Source organism: Bos indicus, chromosome 2 (assembly GCF_029378745.1).
Source record: "Bos indicus isolate NIAB-ARS_2022 breed Sahiwal x Tharparkar chromosome 2, NIAB-ARS_B.indTharparkar_mat_pri_1.0, whole genome shotgun sequence".
Taxonomy (NCBI): domain Eukaryota; kingdom Metazoa; phylum Chordata; class Mammalia; order Artiodactyla; family Bovidae; genus Bos; species Bos indicus.
Genome location: NC_091761.1, coordinates 71,660,223 through 71,685,050, shown reverse-complemented (window position 1 = coordinate 71,685,050; position 24,828 = coordinate 71,660,223). Strand labels below are relative to the sequence as shown.

The 24,828-nt window shown below is 36.1% G+C and overlaps 1 protein-coding gene across 8 annotated transcripts in view; it reads right to left on the bottom strand.

The window, feature by feature from the left end:
- Positions 1–2,839: 2,839 nt before the first annotated feature.
- PTPN4 (protein tyrosine phosphatase non-receptor type 4) overlaps positions 2,840–24,828 on the bottom strand; it is a 187,988-nt gene continuing 165,999 nt past the window's right edge. For all 8 annotated transcript variants that reach the window (XM_070768928.1, XM_070768942.1, XM_070768931.1 and 5 more), the window contains 4 exons: positions 21,827–21,955; positions 16,383–16,531; positions 14,706–14,841; positions 2,840–7,847 (listed from right to left, as the gene is read on the bottom strand). In XM_070768928.1, the coding sequence (XP_070625029.1) occupies positions 7,761–7,847; positions 14,706–14,841; positions 16,383–16,531; positions 21,827–21,955 (501 nt within the window). In that variant the 3' untranslated portion in view covers positions 2,840–7,760. The remainder of the gene's footprint in view (positions 7,848–14,705; positions 14,842–16,382; positions 16,532–21,826; positions 21,956–24,828) is intronic.

Here is a 24,828-nt window from a genome sequence, read left to right as displayed (position 1 = left end):
TACTAAAGCACATCTTTATTTTGCAATTGAACAATTTAAAGTCACAGCTAGAGTTTTTTTCACGTTGAACCTGAACAACTATTTCTCAGTCAAAATGAATCGTGGCCAAGAAAATACGTATAATGACTGCATTTCACATAAAATTGCTTTCAGGGTTAAACAGTTTCAATGCAAACCAACATTTTTATCCTGTTTGCTGTTAGTACATAAAATTCATTGCAGGAATTCTAATTTTTCACGGAAATTAAGACAAATCCACAAGGTCTTTCAAGCACACAGTAAGCTGCAGTGACAAATGCACAGAATGCATAGTGATGATTTCAAATAACCCAGTGTTGACCAAATTCAAGTTCACAGATTTTAAATGAACTATATGATTCTTTGTCTCCTAAATACGGAAAACCATAGGGAAAGAGGTATTTTTGTGAAATAGGGGAAGAGAATTTAAAAAGTTAAGGGGCTAATCCCATTTAGCTACTAGTTCAGTACAACCAAACGTGAAATGGCAGCAAACAATGTAAAATCATAATCTAATTAGAAAATTAACTAGACTTTTAACTAGGTGACTTTTTGCCCTTCATATTTACATATAGCACCTGTGACAAGAAAAAAAATTCCAAATTGAAACAGTCTCTACATAGAAATACTATTTTTAAAACTACTACTTAAAAATATCACTGATGAGTCTATCATATACTATCTGTCCTAAAAATTAAGCCTACACTGTAGAAAATAAAGACTAGCTTTTCTTATTTGAAAAGATTACAATATGCAACATCCTGATGCTGTTGGAACACCAGGCTGGACAGTTTTTATTTGCCTAAGCACTAATACTCTAATGACAGAAAAGGAAAACAGCTTAATGTAAACTTTTAGTCTCTTAAATCTTGCCCTTCAACATGTATACAAAGTGTCAGAACTTTGCCCCTTTCAACTTACTGGTGGTGAAGCACTGACTTATCACCTAAGTACAACTCAAAACAAAACAAATGGATTCCAGGTGTTCATTATGTAATGTACAAAAATGCAAAGCAGAATGATTTTAGTGAACCAAATGTGGCTGAAGCTAGCTGAGAGAACTCAGAGTCCAGCAAGACTGTCAACTGGGTAGCCTTTATTGTACCAAATAAATTACAGAAGAGTGGCAAAGCTAAAATCACACAAGTTACCTTTTAAATATCAAACGATCAAGGGATCATTGTAAAGCATTTAAACGTGGGTCTAATCCAATGAGCTCTACGTGCTAATGTTATATGTTTCCATATTTACAAGACTCTAGGATAAATTTTATCTTTAAATGTATAAATTAAGTCAGTAGTAAGCTTGAAATAAAGTGCTATTTGAAATTCAAAAAATCAATTTCAGCAATGAAATATGACCTACTCTATTGGATACTAGGAAGCTTGAGTAATCTTGTCAACTAGCTGAAGGGTTGGCAAAAAACTGGAACACAATTCAGGAATAGAAATGAAGAAGCTTCTTTTAGTAACAGGTAAAATGGGTTCAAGCGTGCCTACAGTGAATTTAGGGAAAACAAATCAGAACCTATTTTAGCCTAAGATTGTAGGGCTGAGTCTCCTTAATGATTTTACGGTGATAATTTCATGTAGCAATGTGACATTTTAGTTAAGATTATCAGATTATCTGCTAAATTTTGGAAACTCTCAGGGTTGAGGGGGCCTGATATTAATCTTTTAACAACTATAACAAAAATTAATGAAGGAAAATATTACATCATAAAGACTACGATAAATGGAAGTTTAAAAACCTTTTTTACCTTGGAGAAATGGAAGTAGGAGCCCAAATAATAAAGGCCCCGCTGAGTCAAGCTCAGTGCATGATGAATAATAAATACTACCTTTCAAAGAAATTGTTGAACAAATTAATCATACCTGTTGGTTTAAAATGTAGAGCTTTTTTTTTCTTCTGTTCAGCTAAATTAATAAACCCTCAGCCATGTAAGACACCACTGCTATAGGTCAGAGTTGGGCTCAGTGGTTTTACCTGTCCAAAATACTGAGAATAAAAAACAAACTATCTGTCAGGGCCTTTGCACTGATTTACTGTGGTGAGTGTTAGCCACACTTTTCTGGCTTCACCGAAGTCACATACTCCAGACAGCTGTCCTCATCTGCGGCTGAGACAGGGACGGAGCCTGAGAACTCTCCTTCACAGTAAACACATGCAGCAGAATGCTTACCCTCACACACACACTCCCCCAAACCAGAGGTCTACAATTTAATGATCTTATACTTAAAAACAGTATACACACATTTTTTGTGAAAATTTCTATTCTAGAGCTAACACAAAGCAAAGTGAAAAAGAAGGTATTTGAAATATTGAAATATGCTTCAATAATGATCATTGTTTATAAATAAAGTGACATTTTCTTCTAAAATTGCATTTTGTATAATGAAATGGGAAACACTCTTTCCTTTTCAATTCCTTGCTAACTTTTTTTTAAAACAAAGCGTATCCTTACCCTTAAGATCAAGTCTTAATTCTAGTAACATTTGAAAGATACATTCATTTCTTTACAGCATGAAAGACATACAAATATTATTTTTTTTCCTTTTTAAAGAACAAAGCAAAAGAAGTTAACAGTTTCAATCTTTTGTCCATAGAAAAATATTTTCTATATCATTTACACAACAATAGGTAGGAAAATTCTACAGTGTTTAACTGAAACTTTCTATGCGCAAAACAAGGCTTTCAAACATTTTCATTCTTGTACTGGTTTTAGGAACACATTAGAACCTCTTCCTAAAACTATAGTCTTAAACTTGCAATATTGCTAATACCTTTCACTTTGTAAATTAAAAAAACAAAACAAACAAAAACTGGTTTACTTATTTATTCACTGAACCCTGCCTAGTCAGCATTGATGGACTGTACCCCAGTACCCCTGGCTGCCCAATCAGCTTAGATTACGACAATAAAGATAACAATAACCACCAAACTTTTGAAATCAACAATAAACTGTAGAAAAAGCATACAAATAAGTAGCAGCAAATTTAGATATGGGAACAAAAATAACTATTTGGTGTCTACCCACAACAATTTCACCCAGATTATAAAAATAAAATGTGTCATTTCTCACTGAAATAGGGATTGTTTTTGATAACATTGTAAGGCTTACTGTAGGAATTGCTACTGAGAAAAATGAAGTCTATGTATAGTAAAATGTGTTGAAAATAGTTGTAGATATTGTAAAGTAAGTTAATCCCCAAAAGTACAATTTTGAGATTAACTTCATGAGCTCTCTGTAAAATTGCTGAAGTTGCCTAATAGCAGTTAGCCCTCAAATAAATTTTGCTATTATACAAATTCCTTTGGAGCTATACAATTCTCTAAAAACTTTATAAAACAGTTGCTACAAGCTGTGTTGTGATCACACTGAGACACCAATAAAACTTTGCCAACAGATCAGTAATTCTGATACTTGATAAAATTAATCCAATGGGTTTTAAAACATAGGTATTTTACTTAGAGGAAATACCAGGAAAAAAAATGGTTGCAGAAACTGTAGTTGGCTAGCTGAAGCACACATGAGAACCAATAAGCTATATTAATATAAAGCAGTTACTTTGTTGATGTGGTCGTTTACATACAGAAGTTGTGGCACAATTTATCTTTCTCTTGTATTATTAAAAGGTATTTGTTCTAACAAATATTTTCCTTAATGTAAATGACTTAAATGCAAATTGATCAGAACTACAAAATAATTACTACAAAATAAAAGAGGTGTAAACATATCCCACATTATTGTGGTATAAATAATTTTTATGAATTCAAACTACTTTGGCAACCTTACCATCAGAATATCTTTAAATATTCAAAACACAGATATTACACAGAACATTGTTAAAAATCCTTATTTCCTTCTTCCTTCCTGATTTAAGATTATAAAACAAATATAAATGCTTTAATTCTACATGTTCACATTATGAACATAAATTATTTAAGTGGACATACATTCGAAATCTTCGTTCTATGTTTCAAGTGCTTTTAAAAAATCAGTCTTCTAATTTGCTTTTTCAAATGTTTTCACACTGCATGTACATCAGCCCAAATACTTGACAAAAGCTATTGTTTAGTCAGGGAAGCATGACAAGCAGACAGAGTGGAGCCCTAATTAGATTGCTTTTTAAAGCCTACTTGTTTTCTAAATTAAGTAAAAATACTGCCTGAGTATAATTCTTGAGCTGAAATAGACTATAAACTTCACAAGAATTTATGATATTCACAAGTTACCTATAGTAATAGAAGGTGAGCCTTGATAAAATCTTTCAAGTTTCTTTCAGCTCTCAGGTTGTGGTACATCTAGTGGAGACGGGAGACTTTTGTTCAAATAGCTGATTAGACCTGGCTAATCACCTGCCAAGAGATTATAAACAACTCCCATAGTTAACATAATCCTTTACCCCTGTTTGTATCAGCCTTGGTGAAATACACAAATGCATAATCGCATAAAACATCTCTATGTGTATATACTAGTACTTGAAATCTTCAAGCAGCTGTCATAATGGCTTAAAATATTTTTATACACTCGAAGTCAGTTTTTATATATAAATTTTCTCTTTACTCTTAATCAACATGGTCAACCCTTTCCGCCCTCCTACTTGTGCCAGCAGGCTGTACAAAGGAAGTGAATTCTTACGCTATTTACTCTGCCTTTATTTTGAATTATGCACTGATTTAATAAATACTAAGTGTTCTTCTTATGAATGCAGTCTATTCCAGAATATTCCTCAACCTGTGTACACAGTGCTGACACAAGTCAGATGGTCAACACAACACCTTCAAAGAACGTGGTAAAACCATCCTGAATCAGAGGCAAGGTTTTTTACAAACATTCTTAGCATTTACAAAAGTCCTTTGATTCACCAGGACCTATTTCCAGTTGTGAGAATACCAACATTGATTTCTTGCACGTGTGGGTTGTTTGGGGGAGGCAGGGTTGGCTGCTGGAGAGGGGAGTAGTTTAGATACAAGGAATTTGGCATTTTTGTCACACATTATTACATTGATATGAATGGAACCTAGAACTACTAAGTGTACAAAAACTGCGATTATTCCTAGAACTCTACTTAGATTTATGAACAGATCAAAAACATTCCCAGGCAGGGAGTCCCCTGGAAGTCCAGTGGTTAGGAATTGGCTCTTTCACTGCCATGCACATGGGTTCGATCCTTGGTTGGGGAACAAAGATCCCAAGGCGTGGCCAAAAAATATCAGGCATAAACTCTTATTTGTTAGGTGAACAGGGAATCATAATTAGCAATGTTTACTTTAAAAAGCTGTAGGGATAATTTAAGTTACTAATAAATATGTCTTTGAAAAAGGATATTTTCTGTACATAAAAATACTGACAGGGTGTAGCTCCCAGAAGAAACATTCATATATGAGAAATTTAAAGGTAATTTAAAATTTTTAATATATTATCATTTAAAAACTGGCATTAATGATTTACAAAGGCAGCAGTGCTTATTGTCAATAAATGATTAGTTACTTTCCAAAGTGTAAATGTAACCCTAAGTCAAAAAACATGACACCACGATCTGCTTACATCTATACAACTTTACCTTTTTGTCCATGGTTGTCATATTCTGCCCATACAGTTAGGATAGGTTTTCTTTTTAATTCAGGTAAAAAACTACTGCCAAAACAGTTACTAATTATGTAGACTCCCAACATTTTACTTTTTCACATTTCACCTTACCATGATGTCATACAGCAGTCTAAATCACACCTATCTGTTGGCAGAGAATGGAATGTTCAAATAAGACTGTGTGGCTATTTACTATCTTATACTGTCTTGACTGTGAAATTCAGAAACAGATACAAGAATTTCACTTTGACATAAAGGTTATGCTTACTTTTCTCTTTTAAAAAAAAGTAAAATATTTTAATACAACAATGTATTTGGTATTTTGGCTATTAACGTTTAGGACTTAACTTCATAAGATTTACTATTATGGATTTTTAACATTTGAAATAACATCATTTAGATTATGCCAAAAATTTAAAAATGTACATTTTCCCGCTCACACTAAATGACGTTCCAAAATATCTACCATTCAACTGTAAATTTTATCAAGACTATACAGAAATATTCAGAAACCACTGGTAAATGAATCTATTTTAACCATAATCCATATAAAGTAATTTTGTAATGTAACATTTCAATAGCCAAGAAAATTCCCACTTATATTAAAACTAGATAATTTTAAAGTTCTATCTCTCTGAGGACTTAAAAAGAAAAAAACAACGAAAAAACCTGAAGAGGATAATATACACACTCTTATCAGGTCCTCCATCAGGCTGGACAATCAAAACTCTCCATATTAACATGCTTATAACTTAATAAGTATATATAAATTGGAGTAGTTGTACACAAAATGACAAGAAAGTCCTCATCTTAGCTGTTGAGGGATTACATTTAGAAATAACTCAATAATGTTATATTCCTTGTTTGTAGTATCCCAATCAACAGACCAGTGTGAACAAAGCTTGACAAGAACTGAAATGAATGCTAAAAAGGGATAATTTAGTTAGTGATAGAAACAAGTCACAATTAGCTGCTTTAACTTTAGCTTATTCATATGTTTAACTTCAAAGTGTATATTAGGTGCCATTTCTAAAGGTAGGGGTAAAATAAATATGAAATTTGAAGAATAAAGCATCTTTTAACTTCAGCTGCTAAACTGTAACCCCTGTCCCTCAGGAAAGGAATGTGCAGGTTTTGAATAATTCCATAGCAGCAGAGCACTCACTCAGTAGGTCACAAATTATCTTGGCTTCTTGTGGCAAAATACAGGAATTGAGTAAGAAACAGAATTTCATTACCCTCCTTTGACTGCATAACTCTCAATACGAGAAGCCATTTTAAAAATGGTGAACTGATTCAAAATGCATAAAACTGTAAATGTACAATATACATACATACCTCCTAGTAGGGTCAAAGGAGTGCCTTTTCATTAGACATACAAAGACGTCGCAAGGCACTTAAGGGGTTAAGACACAATGCATGCATTCCTTTACATCAAGTATGTGAAATCACATGATTTGGAATAAGCCAACCTTATGATAAATGTTAAGTTACATTGTTAAATTCAAGAAAATTTGTAGATTCATATTTATACTTTCTATAAGATGCTGGTAAATGGACAATGTGCAGCATTTCCTGGGAAAAGCAAATTCCACTTTCTTCTTCCAAACAGCAGGTCTCTATGGGGGGAGTGTAGGGGAAGATGTGCTGCATCCATAGGCAGTGTATTGGCTAATATTGAGAATGATATTGCTAACATTTAAAAAGTAACATCTGGTCATCAGTATAGTAAGAACACGAATCACTGGGAGACACCAGAGCTGACTCCTGATGTTGAATGCTTTTTGCTTTCAAGATACAGGTATACAACAGAGATGCTGAGAATTCTGAGCCTTGTTTGTGGCAACTCTACCAGAAGGGGACGGCATGGCACCACCACAAGATGTCATAAATTACCCTGAACATACTCAGTTATTCACTATTTGTTTGGAGCAAAGAATGAAATAGTCTTCAAACACATGAATTATAGATTTTGAGAGAGTGACTTTTTCTTTAAAACATAAAGTGCAACAGTGCTGAAGTTTTCAGTTTTTGTTAATTCTTCTTCTTCTTTTTCGTCTGTTTAGATACCATTTCCTGTGAGCAGTGTTATGGCACAGTGACTATAATGGAAAGCAATTTCCAATACATTTCCCAGACCTTTGCTTTCTTATTTATTTGATGATGTCGTTAAAGGTTTAACAAATCCTTCTTCATAAACTTTCAAGATAGCTTCACATACAAATCTGTATTGACTCTGAAAAATAAAATATAAAAAACAGACTTGATCAGAAAGACTAGAAAATAAACAAACAAAATAGACCAACATCTCACCTGGCTTGCTTATACAAGAAATACAAAGTAAAACTGCACGGATACATAATTTTTCACTAAGACTGGCAAAAAAAGTTTGACAACATATTTTGTTGGCTAAACTCACTCATACATTGCTAATAGGAATGTACAATACTACAAGCCTTATGGGTGAACACCTGGCAGTATCTAACAAAATTACATTAATGTATCTATTGACCCAGCAATCCCACTTCTAGGACTCTATCCAAAAGATAAACTAGAAAAAGAAACTGAAAATATTTATTCATAAATGAGGCTATTCACTGCAGATTTATAAAAACAAAAAAGTAGAAGCAATTCAAATTGTCATCAGTAAAGGGCTGGGTCTGTAATCAGGTACATTCTCAAAGTGGGTACTATGAAATGGAGAGAAAAGGAAAAAAGTCTACAGAATATTACAGAATGATTCCAGGATATTTTGCTAAGTAAAAAAAGGCAAGACAGAGAAAAGTGCATATATTATCTTTATAAGAGAAACGGGACAGGGATATAAATATGTACCTAACTCAACGTGTAAGAAAACAGAGAAGGAAGGATAAATCATTATGGCTTGCTATAAGGAAAGGACTCAACAGGGTGAAGGAGAGAGAGAGAGATTAGACTTTATTGAATATACTTCCTTCTTTCATAAATTTCACTTTGGAATCATGTAAAGATATTCCATAATTAGAACATGAATTTTAAAAGCCTCTATAAACTGAAAATACATAACATATCCATGTGTGTATCTAGTTGATGGCATAACCACACAGAAAGGAGCTATTTCAAAGGACTTTGAAACAGTAATTTGACTATATATCTTTTGTAGAATATATATTCCAAAACAAAATAACTGTGGAAAAGAACTAAAAATTCTCTTTGGTAATCGGTGTTAGCTTTGTTATTCTGAGACTTTGTTGGGTATTGTGTAATAAAACAAATGAGTACTTGTGACATGCTACATCTTCCATTTCCAGTACCATGGAGAACCTGCACTCTTGTTAAAGAAGGAAAAAAAAGGGACAAAGATGTTAAGTAGAAAATGGTAAGTGAAAACACTGTGGTCTGAATCTGTAGCGGAAGCACCAGTGTTAACTCAGGATAAGTTTGTTTTCCCTCTTCTGGCCACCGAAGATTTTCAGAGACACATACTGACACTTAGCCAACAGCAATAAAAATCCCTCAGAAGGTGGTCCCTAAAATAATTCCTACGTCTTCCATTTCCAGTACCATGGAGAACCTGCACTCTTGTTAAAGAAGAAAAAAAAAGGGACAAAGATGTTAAGTGGAAAATGGTAAGTGAAAACACTGTGGTCTGAATCTGTAGCGGAAGCACCAGTGTTAACTCGTGATAAGTTTGTTTTCCCTCTTCTGGCAACCGAAGATTTTCAGAGACACATACTGACACTTAGCCAACAGCAATAAAAATCCCTCAGAAGGTGGTCCCTAAAATAATTCCCCAATAAAAAGGACCAGAACTTAATGGAGAAATTACTAATGCTAAGTCTGGGACAAGAAATGTACAAGCAGGACATCTATACTGATAGCAATAAGCTATCAAAGTCACTAGCTCTTAACATAAAGGCTCAGGAGCTAGAATGAACAGTCTCCCAGGAACCAAAAATGGAAAAAATTATGCATATTTAAGAAAAATAATTGCAATGGGTTGAAACATATCACACATAAGTTTAAATACATGAATTCAAAACAATACCAAAACAAACAAAAGTAAGTGGTCGCCACTGGGAGAGGCCAATGAACCAATTCATTACATTAAAAACTTGTAAGTAAAGGGAAAGCATCAAGTATTTATCTTGCCTTTCCTATGCAGACTGTATCACCAGTTAACCAAACAGCAGATGAGAAGTTTTAAAGAAGTATTCCAACTCTTTTAAAGAAGTATTCCAACTAATAAATAAAAAAAGGAATAATAGAATATCATCATTTTGCAAGCCAAATGGATAAATGATGCAGACACTGATCACTCAAGGCTGCTACCATCACAAAAGGAAGGCAGACACATCATGTGCCTCTCGAAGGAAGAACATAACACCACGAAGGTGCTATAGGCTACAGATTCATTTACCAGATAAGACAGAGAACACCACCTTGTTCCCACCAGAACGCAACCAGCAAAACCTAGACTATGGGAAAACATGCAGCACAAACATCCTGGTTTGCTCATCAAATAAACTGCAAGATAAAGAAGAGAGATTGGACTTCTCTGGTGGCGCAGTAGATAAGAATCCTGCTGTCAATGCAGAGAACATGTGTTTGATCCCCGGTCCAGGAAGATTTCACATGTGGAGCAACTAAGTCAGTGCACCACAACTACTGAGCCTGCACTCCAGAGCCCACGTGCTGCAACTACTGAAGGCAGAGCGCCTAAAGCCTGTGCTCCGCAACAAGGAGAAGTCACTGCAGTGAGAAGCTCATTCGCTGCACCAAAGAGTAGCCCCAGCTCGCCACAAATAGAGAAAGCCTGCACAAAAGCAACAAAGGCCCAGTGCAGCCACAAAAAAAAAAAAAAGAGAGAGAGAGGTAGGAAGAAGATACAGATTAAAAGAGGTTTAGGAGACAAAGACCAATCAAAATATGTGGACCATATTTGAATCTTGGCTTTACACAAACTGTAAGAACAAAATCAAAAACTTATTATGTATGACATGATCCAGCAATTTGACTTCTGAGTATATATCTTAAAAGATTGAAAGCAGTGTCTAAAAGACACTCATGCTCACACTCATGAGACATTCATGCTCACAGCAACATTAGTCAACAAAACCTAAAAGTACCATCACTAACTCAATAGACATGAGTTTGAGCAAATTCTGGGAGATAGTGAAGGACAGGGGAGCCTGGCGTGCTGCAATCCACGGGGTCACACAAGTTGGACATGACTTAGCAACTGAACAACAACAAAAGGTGAAAATAAATGTCCAATAATGGATAAAAGGATAAGCAAAATGTGGTATACACATACTATGAAGTATTTTTCAGCTTTAAAAAGACAGGAAATTCTGCCACACAACATGGATGAGCCTTGAGGATATTATGCTCAGTGAAATAAGCCAATCGCAAAATCATATATGTACGATTCCATGTATATGATATATCCAGAGCAGTCTGATTCACAGAAACAGAAAACAGAATGATGGCTGCCAAGGGACCGGAAGAGAGGAAAATGGAGAGTCATAGTTTAATGGGTACAGAGTTTTAGTTTTTCAAGATGAAGAAGTTTTAATGATTGGTTATACAACAGTGTGAATATACTTAACACTACTGAATTGTACATTTAAAAATGGTCAAGATGGTAAATTTTGTGTTCTGTATTTTACAACAATTAAAAATAAATCTATTATGTATGGATATGGATATAAAAACCTCAAGAAAATACCAGCAAATCAAGTCAAGCAACACATAAAGAGAATTATATACCATGTCTAAGTAAGATTTAGCTCAGGAATGCAAGGTAAGTTTAACACTCAAAAATTATTCAATCTAATACACTCTATTAATAGAGTAAGACACAAACCACATGATCATCTCGACAGATACAGAAAAAGCATTTGACAAAACTGAACACCCTTTTGTCATGAGACCACTCAATAAACTAGTGTGAGGGCACCTTCTCAATTTGATAAAAAAGCATTAATGAAAATCTATGGCTAACATGATACTTAGTGGTAGAAAACAGAAAGCTGTCTTCTAAGGCCAGGAACAAGACAAGGATGTCTAGTTTCATCACTTCTACTTAACACTATACTGGAGGTTCTTGCTGGGGCACTTGGGCAAGATGAAGAGAAGATATGAAATGAGATAAAAAGAAAACCATACCTATATTGGAAAGGAAGAACTAAACTATATTTGCAAATGACACAATTTTATAGAGAGAGAATCTTAAGGAATCTACTTTCACACATACAAAAAATTGAGTTAATAAGTGATTTCAGCAAGGCTGCAGGCTACATGGTCTATATTCAAAACCAGCTTATTTCTATATTTAAGCAATGCATAATCCTAAAACAAAATTAAGAAGACAAGTCCACTTACAATATGACCAAAAAGATTAAAAAAAACTTAAGAATACATTTAACAAAAAGAAGTACAAGATTTGCACTTTGAAAACTACAAAATACTGCTGAAGAAAATCAGTGAAAACATAAATAAATGGAAAGACATTTTGTGTTCACGCTTTTGAACATGGATTATTATTAAATGGCAACACTCTGTAAAATGACCTATACATTTAATGCAATCCCTATCTTGCTTTTTTTGAAGAGAGGACAAACTGTTTCTAATGCTCATATGGAAATGCAAGGGACCTAGAACAGCCAAAACAGTCTTGAAAAAAACAAAGTTGCAAGATACAGATTTCCTGACTTCAAAATTTATTATAAATGTTTAGTATTCAAGACAGTGTGGTATTAACATAAGAACAGACATAAAAATCAACGGACTACAACTGAAACTCCAGAAATAAACACTTGTATTTGTGGTCAACTGATTTTTGACAAGGGACCCAGAAACAATTCATGAGGAAAGAATAGTTTTTTCAACAAATGGGGCTGAGACAACTGGAGGTCCATACAGAGAAGAATCAAGTTAGAACGCTACCTCAAACCATATGTAAATATTAACTCAAAATGTATCAGACATGTGAGACCTAAACTATAAAACTCTTGGAAGAAAAGGGAGGGATAAATATTTGTGACTTTAAATTAGGCTGTGATTTCTTAGCTATGACACCAAAAGTATACGTGATTAAAAAGAAAACTAGACTTAATCAAAATTTTAAAAATTTGTGCTTCAAATTAATCAAGAAAGTGAAAGATCAGTATAATACACTTGCAAATCACAGATCTATAAGAGACTTTATTTAGAAAATATAAAGAACTCTTAACAATTCAATGATAAAAACCCAAACTGCAGAACAGGCAAAAGACTTGGATATTTCTTGAACAAAGATACACAGATAAATGACCACATGAATCATTACTTATTACAGAAATGAAAATCAAAACCACAATAAGATACCACTCTATATTTAACAGGATGGCTAAAATAAAAAAAAGATAATGACAAGCAATGACAATGATGTGGAGAAAATGGAACGCTCACATTCTGCCAGGGGACTGCAAAATGGTACATCTGCTTTAAACAGTTCCTCACATTACCTAGCAATTTCTCTCCTGAGTATATACCCAAGAGAAATGAAAACATTTCCACACAAAAACATATATACAAATGCTTATGGTATCATTATTCACAATAGTGAAAAAGTGGAAACAATCCAGAAGAATATGTATCTATTCAGTGAAAAAGGAATGAAGTACTGATTATACTACAGAATGTATATCCTTTTAATGTTATGCTAACTAAAAGAAGCCAATTATAAAAGATCAAATTATAGGATTCCATTCACATGAATGGTCCAGAATAGGCAAACCGATGGAAATAGAAAGTAGATTAATAGTTGCCTAGGACTAGGTTGGGGAAGGCTGGGGAAGATACTAGGAAAAATGGGTACAGGGAACCTTTTTTGGAGTGAAGAAAATGAGCTAAAACTAGATAGCAATGATGGTTGCCAAACACCATGATATACTACAAACCAGTGAACTGCACATTTGTTATAAAGGTGAATTTTATGGTACGTGAATTATATAAAGCTATTCTAAAATTTGAGAAGACATGATTAATATGAAACAACTGGAAATCTGAATACTGGCTATTGCTAATATTAGAGAATTATTGTTAATTATAATTTGGTGTGATAATGGTATTACGGTTTTGTTTAGAAGGAAAAACACTCCTTATATTTTAGAGAAACATACTGAAATACATATAGACAAAATGATATGGTATCCAGGGTTTGCTTCAAATATGAGGACAGTAGGTAGCCATATAAAGGAAACGTGATGGCCAATGCCAGGGCTGAGTACGCAACACAGTGTTCAGTACATTACATTGTCTATTTTTGTGTAAGTTTGAAATTCTCTATAATTAAATGCTAATAATATAGCAGGCATTTATTAGACCACATACGTCAGTTCACTTGAGTAACCTTAATGCCGCCAACAATGCAAACATTCCACAATGGCTTAATATAAAAAATAATCTTAACTTTAAATTTTCACGATTCTTCTTTTGATTCTTGGAACATAATTCAGAGTCATTATAAAATACAGTAAGTTAATAGCTTAACTTAATATTAACAGTAAGTTAATAGCTTAATTTCTATGATTTTTGCTGTTGCAATTTAAGTTCTTATGGAAAAAAGAGAGGCAATTTCCCCATAGCTGTTTCACAGAAAGCAGTCTATCAAGATTCTCCAGTCTAGGGACACTATGGTTCTCAGCATTCCATTTGACTAAGTAACACAGGATAAGTTGCTCCTCTGCACCTGTTGAAGCAGTCAAAAACTAGCAAGCGAGGGTAGTGTCGGCAAACATTTTCTATAAAAAACCAGATAGCAAACATTTTTGGTTTTGCAATCACATGGTGGCCTGCTGCAACTTTTCAGCTCTGCTACTGTAATGTGAAAGCAGCCATAGATAATATGTAAATACATAGCTGTGGCTGATTCCAATAAAACTTTATTTATAAACACAAGTGGCAGGCCAGGTTTGGCTCATGGACAGTATCTGCCAATCCCTAAGCTAGAGTTATTACCTCCTGGAAGAGAATTAAAAAGAGAAAAGTATAGTTTGGAACATACACTGATAACAAAAAACCATGACGTTGAGAATATACACTTACACATGAGCTATGTAGTACTTACAGGAGTTTGGATCATCATGGCTCGCTGATCTCTCATTGTTCTCACAATATCTAGTGGATAAACTGGCTGATTGCATTCAATGAGACACATGGCTGTTTCCATAGTAATAAGAACCCCAGTTCTTCCAATCCCAGCACTAAAAAGGATAAATATGGGGCAAAGTCTTACTGATACTGTTCTGTTAAACTCCTTATGCCTTTTGTGCAGAAACTTAGAGAACTGAATCATATTACAGTAGAAGAACAATTTGATTTTAATATTTTAACAAAAGTGGCAAAGCAACTGGAAACTATTTTGAAAACAAAAAAAAAAAATTTCACTTAATACAGATTAAATGGTTTATAACCACCTCTCCCCCACTGTTAGTTGCAAATATACAACTTTAAAAGTGTTACATTTCAGTTTTTAAAATCTGAACTTCTAACAAATAGATTAGTGACATAATAGCTTTAAAATGCAAAATAAGAGAATTACAATAATAAATCATTAACAAAAGCAAAAAAGACAACTAAAACACTAAAAAAATTAGCTTTTAAAGCCAAATTTAATTTTCATTAAACTTTACCACTGAGGTGGTTAAGAACAACTTTGTGAAGCATTCTGCAGCTACTGAGAACTAAGGATATCCAACAGCCGAATGTGCCCACCATTCCTGTCATCTGCCTCTCAAATAACTAGGCTAAAATCTGTTTTAATGGATGTGAAAGTCTACCCTTAAAAAGTGCTGGAAAGTATAAGGATAAAGAGATACCTTAATACATCCTCTGAATCAAATCACTTAATAACAGAAGTAACAAGGAGAAGGAGAAAATATTTCCTGGCTCCTAATCTCTGGGTCTGTGGCAGTGAGGCTGGAGTCACTGATTTCAGTCCCTTGAGGGCAGATGGGCGCCTGAATATGAAAGGAAGGAGGGTGTCCACTATTGCTCACTTGGAGCTCCTAGAAGTGGCACATCCTGAGGTAGTATTGGGTGGAGTCATCACCGACTCAATGGACATGATGAGTATGGGTAAGCTCCGGGAGTTAGTGATGGACAGGGAAGCCTGGTGTGCTGCAGCCCATGGGGTTGTAAAGAGTCAGACATGACTGGGCAACTGAATTGAACTGAACTGAACTGACTCCAAGGATGTGAAATGCCAATCAAAGGTCTTAGGAGGGGCCAGGATGGAGTACCTTGCTGGAGGGGGAAATCCAAACCTTATGATACAATCTAATTCTTACAATATTGTTATTTCTCAAATCTATAATACCATTAAATTTAAGACATAACCCAATTTCAGAAATGTTTGACTATGAAAAAGATAAACTTCTAAGAACTAGTATTATTTTTACTTTTTATGATAAAGTTTCTGCCAATTGTATGTTAAGTCATATTCTTTGCTTTCTACCTTCAGAACGCAGCTTTGAGTTCTAATTTACCAGAGTGACAATCACAACTTAAGGGCAAAATAGAGTACATATTCCCTTTAAAAAATGACCTATTTAATCACTACGTCATTCAGTAGTGTCCAACTCTTTGCGACTCCACAGGGGTCAGAGCCCACCAGGCTCCTCTCTCTGGTGGGGTTTCCCAGACAGGAATACTGCAATGGGTTGCCACTCCCTTCCGGGCTTCCCTGGTGGCTCAAACGGAATCTAGTCAGTTACTCAATCATAAAAGACACAAAATAAAATACCTGCAATGAACAACTATAGGTTCTTCCTTGCCAGCCCTCTTATTTCGTACGTGGCAAACAAAATCCAGGAAGTCGCTTGAATCGTCAGGGACTCCGTGGTCGGGCCAGGCTATGTACTGGATTTGAGTGAGTGGACGACTCTCGTTTTTCTACGTATAAATGAAAGATTATGCAACTGACTTAGAAATAATCCTTAAAATATATGTAAACATTCATGTCATTTTAATTTTAGAAGCAAAAGAAACTACTTTCGTTATGCCCCAAAAGTAATGTATAAATTCAATAAAACTCAAAAGTTTAAGGAAAAGGGAAGAAACCACTTTATAGAAACAGCTGTATCCATTTAAGAATCAGTCACCTGGATTATCACTCTTCTTATAACTAAATTTCTATATTTATATTTTTAGGATGATAATCAGGTAAACAGACAAAAATAGATTAAGATTCCAGAGAAATGTTTAAAACAAAATAAAAACTAGGTGAGCAAAAAAGGTTAAAAAAAATTTTTTTTAATGAACGAAGTTGGGCTAATCCTGATAAGAACAAGTGAAATTATGGACACCAAGAAAATAAAATCTCAAAGTAAATGCAGATTAAAAACTGGAGACCATAAAACACAAAATCAAATCAATATTTAATTCTTCTTTGGGAATCAATTTCTCCATTGGTATAATGGAGAAAGTAAGGTATTGAATGTATACATCTTAGTTCAAATCTCAATTTCGCCAGTTAAGACAGTATTTCATGGTCTCATTTTCTTCAACTGAAAAATGAAACAACATCTACACCTAAAAGGGATAGTCTTACGTTACAACTGATTCATTTCAAGGACCTGCAAATCACCCAATCACAGCTGTTTGGAATCATATACTCATAGTCAGATTCCAACACTGTGAAATCTGGTTACTGTCACTTACATTGGATGAACTTCCAAAGAACATGAATGTAAAGGTACTTAAGAAAAAAGAATTCCCAGAGAGACCTCAATTTAGTCTGGGAACTAATGTTACAGATAATTAAAGGCATCTAATACAGAATACCTTTGACTATTATTGTTAACAAAAGAACTTAATGGTACCAGTAATCTGCAAGAAGGATAATTAAAGTCATACTTTATTAAGTTTTGGGGAAGTGTTTATCTGTTTGTCCATCTATCCATCCATGTACATATGTATTTATGGCAGCAAATTAATTTTCCCAATTATATTTGGCTCAAAAATGAAAAAAACAGCTTCTTGGCTTGCTTTGCTACATACAAACAAGCACACATGCCCAAACCCAAAATTCATTCTGATAGTATCTCCAGCCCATAAGGTTTTGAAACTGTACTTTCTTGTAACTTCAGTTTTATTCAGTGCCAGATTCCTGCAGTATACATTAGCAAAACTTCTAGCTCCCTTCCTTTCTAGTCAGCAAGGTCCCATCTCACTGGACTCTTCTGGTCACTTTCAGGGACGGGGTGCGTTAGGAGTGGTGTGTGAGTGGAGTTAGGGGAGATGTGGTCTCATCTCCGAAGGCTTCACTGTGGATGCCTGTGATGTTGGCTCTTCTCCAGCAATCACTCCTTTCTTCCTACAGCCCCTTAGCCCCAACATGGCTGGTGTAGGCACTGGCAGCCTGACAAGACAAGCAGATTCTGCCTCCACATACATCTTCCAGTTGGGTTACTGAGCTGGCATTTATTCATCAGTTTGCACTTCTGGCTTTAATCTGGAAGCCAAATGGAGGGACTCAGGGAGCAGGTAAGGAAAACTAACAATTAAAAAGCTGTAAAGACACCCACTCCAGTATCCTTGTCTGAGAAATCCCATGGACAGAGGAGCCTGTCAGGCTACAGTCCATGGGGTCACAAAAGAGGTGAAGATGACTTACTGACTAAACAATAGCAGCAATCTGTCTGATGTTACAGTGTCCTGCCTACAATCTTACCCTCCTAAATAATGAGGAGATTGTGAAACTGATCTTCTCCACTCATTTCATGTTCAGTCACTCAGTCATGTCCAACTCTTTGTGACCCCATGGACTGTAGCACGACAGGTCTCCCTGTCCTTCACTAAATCCCAGATCTTGCTCAAACTCATGTCCATTGATTCAGGGATACCATCCAACCATCTAGTCCTCTGTTGTCCCCTTCTCCACCTGCCTTCAATCTTTCTCAGCATCAGGGTTTTTTCCAATGAGTTGGCTCTTTGTATCAGGTGACCAAAGTATTGGAGCTTCAGCTTTAGCATCAGTCCTTCCAATGAATATTCAAGATTGATTTCCTTTAGGATTGACTGGTTGGATCTCCTTGCTGTCCAAGGGACTCTGAAGAGTATTCTCCAACATGACAGTTCAAAAGCATCAAGTCTTTGGCCCTCAGCATTCTTTATGGTCCAACTTTCACATCCATACACAACTACTGGAAAAATCGTAACTTTGATGACATAGATCTTTGTAGGCTAAGTAATGTCTCAGCTTTTTAATACGCTGTTTAGGTTTGTCACAGCTTTTCTTCCAAGGAGTAAGCATCTTTTAGTTTTCTGGCTTCAGTCACCATCTGCAGTGATTTTGGAGCCCCCCCCAAAAAAGTCTGCCACTGTTTCCACTGTTTCCCCATCTATCTGCCATGAAGTGATGGGACCGGATGCCATGATCTTAGTTTTTTGAATGTTGAGTTTTAAGCCAGTGTTTTCACTCTCTTACCTCACCTTCATCAAGAGGCTCTTTAGTTCCTCTTCACTTTCTGCCATAAGGGTGGTGTCATCTGTGTCATCTGCATATCTGAGGTTATTGATTTCTCCTAGCAATCTTGATTTCAGCTTGCGTTTCACTTAGCCCGGCATTTAACATGATGTACTCTGCATATAAGTTAAATAAGCAAGAAAACAATACACAGCCCTGACATACTCCTTTTCCAATTCTGAACTAGTCTGTTGTTCCATGTTCAGTCCTAACTGTTGCTTCTTGACTTGCATACAGGTTTCTCAGAAGGCAGGTAAGGTGGTCTGGTATTCCCATCTCTTGAAGAACTTTCCAGTTTGTTGTGACCCACACAGTCAAAGGTTTTAGGATAGTCAATGAAGCAGAAGTAGATGTTCTTCTGGAATTCTGTTGCTTTTTATATGATCCAACAGATGTTAGCAATTTGATTTCTGGTTCCTCCACCTTTTCTAAATCCAACTTGAACACCTGGAAGTTCTCAGTTCATATACTGTTGAAGCTAGCTTGGAGAATTTTGAGCTTTACTTTGCTAACATATGAAATGAGTGCAATCGTGTGGCAGTTTGATCCTTCTTTGACATTGCCCTTCTTTGGAACTGGGATGAAAACTGACCTTTTCCAGTCCTGTAGCCACTGCTGACTTTCCCAAATTTGCTGGCATATTGAGTGCAGCACTTTAACAGCATTAGCTTTTAGGATTTGAAATAGCTCAGCTGGAATTCCATCACCACTATTAGCTCTATTCATAGTGATGCTTCCTAATGCCCACTTGAGTTCACATTCTAAGATGTCTGGCTCTAGGTGAGTAATCACACCATCGTGGTTATCTGGGTCATTAAGATCTTTTTTGTATAGTTCTTCTGTGTATCCTTGTCACATCTTCTTATCTTCTGCTTCTGTTAGGAGCATACCGTTTCTGTCCTTTATTGTGCCCATCTTTGTATGAAATGTTCCCTTTGTATCTATAATTTTTTTACAGAGATCTCTACTCTTTCTCATTCTATTGTTTTCCTCTATTTCTAGGCATCGTTCACTTAGGAAGACTTTCTTATCTCTCCTTAATATTCTTTGGAACTCTGCATTCAGATGAGTATATGTTTCCTTTTCTCCTTTGCCTTTCATGTCTCTTCTTTTCTCAGCTATTTGTAAGGCCTCGTCAGACAACCACTTTGCCTTTTTGCATTTCTTCTTATTGGGGATGGTTTTGATCACCACCTCCTGTACAATGTGACAAACCTCGCTCCATAGTTCTTCAGGAACTCTGTAAGATCTGATCCCTTGAATCTATTTGTCACTTCCACTGTATAATCATAAGGGATTTGATTTAGGTCATACTTGAATGGTCCAGTCATTTCCCTACTTTCTTCAATTTAAGTCTGAAATTTGCAATAAGGTGTTCATGATCTGAGCCACAGTCAGCTCCCGGTCTTGTTTTTGCTGACTGTATAGAGCTTTTCCATCTTCGGTTGCAAAGAATATAATCAGTCTGATTCTAGTATTGACCATCTGGTGATGTCCACATGCAGAGCCATCTCTTGTGTTGTTGGAAGAGGGTGTTTGCTATGACCAGTGCATTCTCTTGGCAAAACTCTGTTAGCCTTTGCCCTGATTCATTTTGTACTCCAAGGCCAAACCTGCCTGTTACTCAAGGTATCTCTTGACTTCCTACTTTTGCAGTCCAATCCCCTATGATGAAAAGACATCTTTTTTTTTGGTGTTAGTTCTACAAGGTCTTGTAGGTCTTCATAGAACCATTTTACCTCAGTTTCCTTGGCATTAGTGGTTGGGGCACAGACTTGGGTTACTGTGATGGTTTGCCAAACTGAATGGTTTGCCCTGGAAATGAACAGAGATCCTTCTGTTGCTTTTGCGACTGCACCCAAGTACTGCAGTTTGTACTCTTTTGTTGACTATGAGAGCGACTTCATTTCTTCTAAGGGATTCTTCCCCACGGTAGTAGATATAATGGTCATCTGAATTTAATTCATCCATTCCAGTCCATTTTAGTTCACTGATTCCTAAGATGTCGATGTTCACTCTTGCCATCTCTAGTTTGACCACTTTGTCCACTTTTAATTTACCTTGATTCATGGACCTAACATTCTAGGTTTCTATGCAGTATTATTCTTTATAGCATCAGACTTTACCTTCACCACCAGATGCACCCACAACTGGGTGTTTTTATCACTTTAGCTCAGTCTCTTCATTCCTTCTGGAGCTATTTCTCTGCTCTTTTCTAGTAGCATAATGGGCACCTACCGACCTGGTGAGTTCATCTTTCAGTATCATACCTTTTTGCCTTTTCATACTGTTCATGGAGTCCTCAAGGCAAGAATGCTCATTAAAAAGGGGGAATAATCTAATAGCTGTCTGTTGTTATTTCCATTTCTATCTCCATTTCCATTGGAGATGTACTTCAATACCTTACTGATATTACTTGGAGAAAGAGATGTATAATTAACACCCTGGTATGATTTTTATGAATAGGGAAAATATTAATAGTAATAAGTATTATTTACTCAATTATTTTACTGATCATTCATACTTAGCTACAGAAATTGGAAATATTATACTAAGAGAACATATTTTATAAGATTCCAGTGTATCCTAATGAAGCAAATAGTTCAATAATTTTTTGTATTTCCTAATAACTAGGACTCAAGATTAAAAACATTTTCATCTTTCAAAGCCTTTACCTTAAACATAACAGCTCTAATCAGTAGGCCCCCCGGTTCCCCTACCTCCTGGTTGAACAGTGTCATCTTCCTGAAGACATATGCAGTGTTCCCCTCTTCTGAGTGGCAGGTGACTTGGTAGCAGCCGTAGGATGAACTTCCTGTGGGTTCCGGCCAATACTGGTGACACTTAACCTGGTATCAAAAATTTTAGAAATAGACATAATTTAGGTTCTCCAATTTTTTTAATATTTTAATTTTTAAGAACTTTCAAGTTTAAAGAAATGTGACAAAAATAATTTAATGAATTCTCATATACCCTTCAATTTCACTCATCTCACACACTAGTAAAGTAATGCTCAAAATTCTCCAAGCCAGGCTTCAATAATACGTGAACCGCGAAATTCCAGATGTTTAAGCTGGTTTTGGAAAAGGCAGAGGAACCAGAGATCAAATTGCCAACATTCGCTGGATCATCGAAAAAGCAAGGGAGTTCCAGAAAAACATCTATTTCTGCTTTATTGACTATGCCAAAACCTTTGATTGTGTGGATGACAATAAACTGTGGAAAATTCTGAAAGATATGGGAATACCAGACCACCTGACCTGCCTCTTAAGAAATCTGTATGCAGGTCAGGAAGCAACAGTTAGAACTAGACATGGAACAACAGACTGGTTCCAAATAGGAAAAGGAGTACGTCAAGGCTGTATATTGTCACCCTGCTTATTTAACTTATATGCAGAGTACATCATGAGAAACGCTGGGCTGGAAGAAGCGCAAGCTGGAATCAAGATTGCAGGGAGAAATTATCAATAACCTCAGATTTGCAGATGGCACCATCCTTATGGCAGAAAGTGAAAAAGAACTAAAGAGCCTCTGATGAAAGTGAAAGAGGAAAGTGAAGAAGTTGGTTTAAAGCTCAACATTCAGAAAACTAAGATCACAGCATCCGGTCCCATCACTTCATGGCAAATAGATGGAGAAATAGCGGAAACAGTGGCAGACTTTATTTTTCGGGGCTCCAAAATCACTGCAGATGGTGACTGCAGCCATGAAATTAAAAGACGCTTACTCCTTGAGAGAAAAGTTATGACCAACCTAGAGAGCATATTAAAAAGCAGAGACATTACTTTGCCAACAAAGGTCCATCTAGTCAAGCAGTCGTGTATGGATGTGAGAGTTGGACTATAAAGAAAGCTGAGCGCTGAAGAATGATGCTTTTGAACTGTGGTGTTGGAGAAGACTCTTGAGAGTCCCTTGGACTACAAGGAGATCCAACCAGTCAATCCTAAAGGAAATCAGTCCTGAATATTCATTGGAAGGACTGATGTTGAAGCTGAAACTCCAATACTTTGTCCACCTAGTGCGAAGAGTTGACTCATTGGAAAAGACCCTGATGCTGGGAAAGACTGAAGGTGGGAGGAGAAGGGAACGACAGAGGATGAGATGGTTGGATGGCATCACTGACTGAATGGACATGAGTTTGAGTAATCTCCGCAAGTTGGAAGAGGCCTGGCCTGCTGCAGTCTATGGAGTCACAAAGAGTCGGACATGTCTGAGCGACTGAACTGAACTGAACATATACCCTTCACAGAGATCTGTCAACAAGCAACATTTTTTTTTGGTCATTTCTTCTCTTTGTAATAAGAGTCTGTTTGGATATATTTCGAAACTTCAAATATCTTGTTTACAACAAGCTTCCAACCTTAAGTAATTATTACTATGAGGGTGGCAAATGGTATACTAATCGCTATATTTCTTAGATTTAATAGTAAGAAAGACTCTTCAACTAAAATGGGAAATGCAATCCATTTACTTTCATAAATTAGGATTAAAAAAATAAGATTTAATGACATACAATTCTGTTACATTCTATTCAGCCATTTAAAACACACTACTCTATCATTTTTAGAATATCCACAGAGCTGTGTAACCCTCACCACAATCACTTTTAGAACACATTCATTACTCCCAGAGGAAGGCCCACATCCATTGGTAACGACCATGCAACTCCTCTAAGCCACCTGTCTCCTTCCATCCCAGACCTGGGCAACCACTGCTCTACTTTCTGTCCCCTGTGGCCTACTTTGGACATCACATATAATTGAACCATAAAATATGTTGTGTTTTGCCGGGAGCCCGCGAGAGACATTCCACTCGTGACAAAGGTCATGAGGAAGGAGGCTCGGCATACGCAAAGGCCGGCTCGAGCCTCAGGAGTCCCCTCGGATATTCTCGAGCATCTACCCCCCAAAAACCAGAGTCTGCCTGCTTTATTGCTTTGTGCTCTCACCTCTGACTTTACTGGGGCTGTCCCCCACCACCATCTCGCTCTCTCTGTCAAAGAGTTAACTTACAGCTCCAATTAATAAAGTTCCTGGGCAATTAGGAGTGTTTAAATCCAAACCCCTCAGATGGCTCTCTAACTCGCCTGACAAGTTTACCCGGACTCCTACAGCTATGCATACGATTGTTTACAGTCTCCCAGCCTCCAGAGGCATGGGAAGCTTAAGATATTCAAATAGCTTAGAGCCTCTCAGAGAGTTAGAAACTGTCAGAATAAAACTAGTAAAAGATTTCATTGATGAGCCAATGTTTGTTGCCAAGTTTCCACATCCCCTGTATTGTATCCATGAATGTGTATTAATTAATAAAGTTGGTATGTAGAAAAAATAAGTAGTGGCCTTGGTGTTAGTAACTTTAGACCCTTAAGGTAATAAATTCTTTCCTTTGTTGTAAACCCATTACACATCCGCCCTATATGAATGCAATTTTATCTTCGGAAGATGGCGCCAAACCTTAAAATAATTACTCTTAGAGAAAATAAGTCTTTGTTGATAAGTCCTTGTCAAGAGTCATAAAATGTTAATAAGCCTTCTGGCCAGAAGATGATGTAAATCACCTAAACCATTTGTATACAATAAATTTGCAGGAAAGAAACCCTGGTTTTTGATAAGGATCAAAGACTGCTGACTTTGCATCCCCTATTATCCTCTATGTGTAACATAGGGTATAAAAGCCCCTGTTGAAAATAAAGCTACGGGCCTTGCTCACCAATGCTTGGTCT